A 6800-nucleotide genomic window follows, 5' to 3' on the forward strand; every position below is an offset into this window, starting at 1 on the left:
GTTAGAAGATACTGTGATCTGTGTAGTAATAATCACACGCGTTTCCCATCGTTTAGGTCTGTAAGAACTCCTGACATTTGAAGCTGTCCTACCGAGTTGCCACGGCAACGCGAAAAAAGAAAACGTCAGATCTGAAGATTGCAGTTTACAGTTACTGTTCTTCTCTACCAGGCCTCAGTTGCTCCAGAGTCCGTTTAATTTGCAAACTCACTTAATCTGTCCGACTATACATTGGTGTTTGACAGCCTCTACCCTAACTTCCATTTATTAATGGATTCCTCTTGCAAGACGCAAGGTTTATGCGAATTTTTCTCTGAATGTTAAAAGACCATGACATCTAAACCGGACCTTGGGGGAGCAGAAAACAGATTGACTCCATTTTTTTCTATCTGTTGACTTGTTGCTATTCAACTGTTCAGAAAATATTTTGTCTGTGGGTTAGTATTTGTATATGTATGAGTGTATGTATATATATATATTTATATAGAGAGAAGAGTTATACGACAGGTTTAGCTTTTATAAAATATTCATCTGGAGCGAGCAAAGGACAAAGCAGAATAATACGGCCACAGATGAATCGTAACTATTCTACCATGGCTAAACCTACTGTATTTGCTGTTTATAGTGTGGCCAGAAGGAGAGAGCCTATTGCGATCGTACCGCTACAACAGCCACTTTGTTGACACCAAATAAAGCAGGCCCAGGGCTCTGCAGTGTCACTTCTTGTACCTCAGGTTCAGCAAACAAGAAATGCAAGCCCCCTCTGGCTTGTTTCTGATCTGAACTGCTTTCCTTATGCCCCAGATGGAATTTACGATCCAGCAGGAGCACAGCCCTTCGCTCCCCATTTCAGTGGGAGCAGCGCTGGGAGGTTCTGCGCAGCTCTGATTTGTGAGAAAGCGGGAAGCAGCCAGCCACAACCGGCACTCTGTGGGTCACGATTTACAGCCACGGGAGCGCTGGACCTGATTTTAAAGGGGCTAAAGTCAGCTTCTTTTATGTTCCTGCGGATAATTATTTGCTGGGGCAGTTTACAAAATTTAAACCTCTTGTCAGCTCTGCAGACACAGTTACGTAGGTGGATGTCTGCATGCGAGACGCTGATTAGAACAGCAAAAGCAAAGGGTTTCTCAGAAGCACTGGTCTCTCTCCCAGCCTCCGGGCCGCTGCCATTACAGGCCTAAGCGCAAGGAGGAAAACAGATGCCCTAATTCTATAAATATATTCACACACACATATATATAGTTTTGAATATATATATACATACATACACATGTACACACAGTTTCCAGTTAAGAGTAACAAGAGCATTTCTTTGTGTGTGTAAACTTACCACACTTGTTTGCAGACATGGAAAAAAAGGGTGTTCGTTACATATGAATATAAATCCTTTTTTATTCTGTGAGCATGTAAGGTTAAAAAAAAAAAACCAAACCCTTCTAACTGTATCAAGATGATCATCTTGTTAATAAATTGTAAATGATCCATCAAAGCTCACACCAAATTTTTATAAAATTAACACAAAAAGTATACTAGTGACAGACTGTGGCTTTTATTAGAGCTTGCCAGTAACTAGGGTAAGGTAAGTGTCTTAGAATATTTTAATAAACTTGCTTATTTAAAGTTTAAACAAGAAAGCTTCCTTATGCAATAGAACTTTGCAGCTGCATTCTTTAGTTAGCATTTTTACAGTACTTATGAGTCATACTGTATGTTGTCTTTACTACAGTGAGATTATGAGCATATCTTCCACACCACGTATATGTTTCAATAGTAAAGCTTTTTGGAAGCATTAAAAAGTCCAAACATATATTTAGTTTTCCATAACGCTACACTAGATATTAAATGTGTGTTGGTGGTTAAAAATTGCTGTACAATAGCTTTTCTCTGACTTCCTGTATTGTACCAAATATGAAACAGGTCTTTTTTCTTTTTTTAATCAAAAGGAGTAATAACAACAGCGACAAAGGAAAAATTAGTTTGTGTTGTGAACTTTCCTACCATTGTAGATTTCTTGGTAAGATACAAGCTGCCTCAGACAGGAACCTGTTTTTCTCTTCCAGCTTAACTCCTGCAGTCCTGACCAAGGAAAATCTCCCACTGCCCTTGTTTCTCTGGCAGCACGCTCCGGGTGTTTCAATTACCAAAGTGGTACTTTGAGGTTAGCGGGAGTTTCTTCGAGCACGGGCTTCAGGAGTGGGCTGTTGGGCAGCTGCAGGCATTTCAGCGGGAAGCGCCTGATCTCAAACATTAACATGGGCATGCTTCTAGTTGTCTTTCTCTGCCCATGCCTTGTAATAATCATATGCTGCTGCTTTATCATCAACAATCATGTCTTAAAAAAGATATAGTTTTCAGGCGAATTTTTCAAAAGGAAAAAAATCAACAAATGCCTAACACCACTGGATTTTCAACGTGTATATTTAACGAATGCATCCAAATGCACCCAAAGATAAACTGCACCCTATGCTTTGATCTACAAAACCTCTGTCTTGAATAAAAGAAATTATACTATCCTCCCCCACAAACACTCTTTTTCTACTTACTTTCTCTCTCTAACCAGCAAAACCCACCTCTGGAGAGATACCCATTGACATTAGTGTCATTTCTCTCAAGTACCAGATAAAGCTACCCGTTTCGCATTTAAACCGAGGCTCACATAGCATTTGGTGGATCACTCCAAGGGCATCCAAAATGAGGAACCAAAATCTCTTCTGCCTGGAACGACACTAACAATGGGAAGACTCTGCCACGTTGTGCCCGAAGACAAGAGCTCTTTCCCCTTGGATAATACCGCAACCTTTTGACATGTAGAGAGGTCAGTATCATGGCTGAAACTCTGAATCAAGATGCATCAAAGCCTTCATTTACCATTATCACTTAATTTCGGCACCTAGATTAAAGCCTCCCAGCCTTTACTGTGTGTCTCTAGGCTTCAGATGGAGCTAATCACTGGACCTAAGCATGCAAAGAGAAGATGAAGCTGCCATGTTAATGTTTCTCTCTCTCTGTACCTGAGAATAAACCCCATTTAACAAGAGATTGTGGCACTTTCTGTAGCATTATACAAGTAAGGAACCATATTAGAATCTGAGTTTTCCTACCTGAATAAGGTTGATGACTGTGACTCAAAAAATGACGCCCATTTCCTGAAACAAAGGAGCAACAGTAATGTATTAGTAGAGAAGTTAAAAAAAATTGGTTGCCATTTTTTTATAGTTAATTATGTTTAACATTTGTTCAGCCAAGCTTGCTGTTTTTATAACATAGCACTTACTTCTACGTAGCTATTTTGGTCACTACAACATTTATTTCAGTCTATGTTTGTAGACATACAGTGCCGTCTAGAGTGAGAAAGGCAGCAAACTTGTTAATTTTCATTTTGTAACATGCACAGAACTTCTTGTGCAAAAAACCATTTCACTTGAAAAGAGTGTCTGCTGTTTAAAAAACAAATTGGGTATAACAGTCAGTGAGCAGAGTTTGTTAGCAAGACAAAGGTCTCATTTGTGGTCTACTTCCTAGTTGAACCCTTGTCTGTACATCTCACGTGTGTGCTTTTGCAGTATGCCTGTGTGCATTTATTAACATACATTTTGTTCAGTAACTGTAGGTCTGAAGATTAAAACAAAGGGAAATGAGATGAATTTCCTACTGGGTTATCAAGGAAAATTAGGTAGGAGCGGAACACTGGCTAATACACTTTCTGAGCACTGTTCTCATCACGTTTACATTGGTATAAATCAAAGAGCAACGCCATTACTAGAACTGTTTGAGATTCAGTTAATCATATTTAGATGAAATTTTTCATCTAAACCTCCCCACGTATTGCTTTTACTGCTGTGAACAGTAAAGCAGCAATAGTTGTCACAGGATCGTTGAGTGCTTATATATTATCAAAAGTCTGTCTTTTGTGACATACAGAGAAACCTACAGCTCAGATGCCTCCCGCAGACGACTCACTCCCTTCACCGGCCCCTTTAACGTGTCTCTAAGGCACCGAGCATGATTTGGTTTCGTCTTTATTTGAAATGGCTCTGGCCTGTAGTCAAATCATTCATCCTGGTCTCTTGCGTAGTCATTTAGTTAGAGATCACTGTAATACAAACCCCGTTTATTAAATTATGGACTTACAATCAGTTTGTATGGCCCTAACTTAAATGCTTTATCACTACAAAAAGAAATACGTGTGTTATATTAACAACTTTTACATCATTGGTCTTTCCTTTGCAAACACCTCCTGTCTGAAATACTGAGAAAGCTGCCAGTTTTCTTCTCAATTGCTACTAATACACTCTGCCACTTGAAACATAGCAGAATTTTGTACACAAATAGTTTTACATCACTGTTCGTCTAAAGGCTAAGTTTCTTTCTGAATGGATTTAATAATGTCTTATTTAATTAAAAACAAACAACCCTCAAGATAAGTTATATTAAAGTCACATCAGCTTGAGAACACCAAGTCTAAGGCAAAACGCTGATCCTATCTTCCCTTTATTGCATCTCTAGAAACTCCTGTTTGAGACACACTGTCCAATGCTAACAAAAGATAAAGAACTAAAATAGCAATTATTTTCTTTCAATTAACTGTGTGATCTATCATCTTTAGTATTAACGTGCAAATTACGTTAGTAATTATCATTATAACTATTCTATTTAAAGCAGATCTAGCTGACTATTTTACTATGTAAAACACATAACCCATTGACTACACCGTTCTCTTGCCTCACATCAAGATATTGTTGATTTCTATTTGTCCAAAAGAAACGGATACACTCACGCTCTCAGCGGAAAGTTACTAGTTGCACAATTGCTATGTGTGTGTATATATGTAGATATATAGAGATATACACATACACATATAAATATATATATATAAAATATACGCAGATGGAGGGAGACTACTACAACATGGGGACTTGAAATAAGCTGTTTAATTCCACGAATTGTAGCTGAATACGTGAGTTAAGGGACAGCATGGTTACATACGCCAAACCGGTCTGATTTAAAGGAAAGAAAAATAGCAAAAAACCCCCACATGAAAAGCTGGCTTATCCCAGCTCTCATGTTGTATTTACGCTACCTTTAGCTGTCCCCTCGTAACACAATTACAGCATTTGGAGATATGCGTAATTGTTTACTGACTCATTTTTAGTTGTCCATGGATCAGCAGGTCACCAGTAGCGGAAAGGGAAGGGTTTATAGCCGGAATTCTGCATTACTGTGCTTTCAGTGGGACAGCTATTTGGGAGTGTCATCCCCCCTTTGAACATCACACTCCTCCTCTGCCTCAGCAAATGACTGTATTCGATGACTTGGGGTTAAAATGAATGTAGTGTAAAGACTGACTGTGTATGTACGTGCATACGCTCCCTGCCCGGGGCTGTAGCGTAAGAGCATGTCTGGTGGACTGGGGTGGTGAATTCAGAACAAACACGCTGTGTTATTACTGCCATTTCAGACAGAACCCTCCTGTAAAATCATATTTGCCCCATAACAAACTCTGTCTCTTTAAGTTACCACCAAGATATTTTTTTTATGATTTTCTTTCTTTTTTTTTTTTTAAGTTCAAGCAAGGAGGAAAATTGTTTGATTGATTTTAAAGATACTTAATTCAGATACTTTTTCAGTTACTCTTTCCTTTGGGCCCTAGTTGCTGAATTGCTTGCTGTTTCTGAGGTGTAAATAAACGTTTTGATTTATGACGTGGTTGCAAAGAAACTTGTAATTTATTTGTGAAATGCTCAAATAAAGGATGTATGGGCTTTTACCTGTTGTCTGGGCGTAGACCTTCCTGACGCAATACAACAGGAACGGAGGACTACAAAATGACCTTGAGACTGCCAAAGGGCTAGAAACTGGATAAAAGAGATAAATTGCAGCCTTCGTCATCACCATGCCATGGTTATAGAATAAGAATCTGGAGGTTAGAGCAGTAAATAAGGTTTGAACACCTGAGAAAGCAGTAGCAGGTTATTCAGCATCCATTCAGGTAACAGCAATGATTTGCCTCCTAAAGCCCCACTTTCATTACAGAGAGTTGCACTGAGCTAAATCTGGGTCAGCTGTCCCTAAGCTGGACTCTCTGCAGGAGCTTTGATGGATTTTTGTTGCACTTCCTTTCTGCTTCACCTGGCCACCATCCCCACCTACCTCCATCAGTTCACCTTAGACAGAACAGCCAGCCACAAAGAGCAAACGTTGTAAACAACGCAGAAACAGGCTGACAAACATCAGTCAGCGAGGACCACCGTGGGATGCTACGGGACTGCATTTCTGTCACTGCTGTCATGGCTGATCACAAGGTGGCTTTTAACAGCTAGTACTGCCATACGCATTGCGTAGTCATGCCTGATGTCCTCCCTCCCTGTGCTTAACTCCGCCTTAAGATGTGTGTGCAGATGTGCTCTGCTTGTTGCCCTGATTCAGAAACTCTTACTTCAAAATTTAGAGCCCTTATATTGCCTTCAAGCCTAAATTGCTCTGGGCCAGGTTGCCCCCAAAAAAAGCTTGCACTGCTTTAATGCCCTTCTACACCAGGAACCACAGACTTCATTGAGAAGGCTTATCATGTTAGCCAGCTGCGTTCCCAGTAGCAGGACTTAAGGTTTGTAAGATGCTATTTTCTTTTTTCACTGAGCTCTCATAATCTGAAGGGGAAGGAAGTGGGGTGTGCTTTCCTGTGCTGTCAGCTGCTCCCAGACATTGCAGAAGGGCCCAGTAGGTGAGATAAACAAATAATCAAATAATTCTGGCCCAGAATCCAGGGCAGAAAAAATAATAGCAGGCTAGGGAGAATG

At 39.9% G+C, this 6800-nt stretch overlaps 1 protein-coding gene across 1 annotated transcript in view; it reads left to right on the forward strand.

The window, feature by feature from the left end:
- The window catches only part of CDH13 (cadherin 13), a 507409-nt gene extending 501704 nt beyond the window's left edge, over positions 1-5705 (forward strand). The window contains exon 14 of the mRNA XM_054197628.1: positions 57-5705. Within this exon, the coding sequence (XP_054053603.1) occupies positions 57-64 (8 nt within the window). The 3' untranslated portion in view covers positions 65-5705. The remainder of the gene's footprint in view (positions 1-56) is intronic.
- The last annotated feature ends 1095 nt before the right edge of the window (positions 5706-6800 follow it).

Source organism: Rissa tridactyla, chromosome 4 (assembly GCF_028500815.1).
Source record: "Rissa tridactyla isolate bRisTri1 chromosome 4, bRisTri1.patW.cur.20221130, whole genome shotgun sequence".
NCBI lineage: Eukaryota > Metazoa > Chordata > Aves > Charadriiformes > Laridae > Rissa > Rissa tridactyla.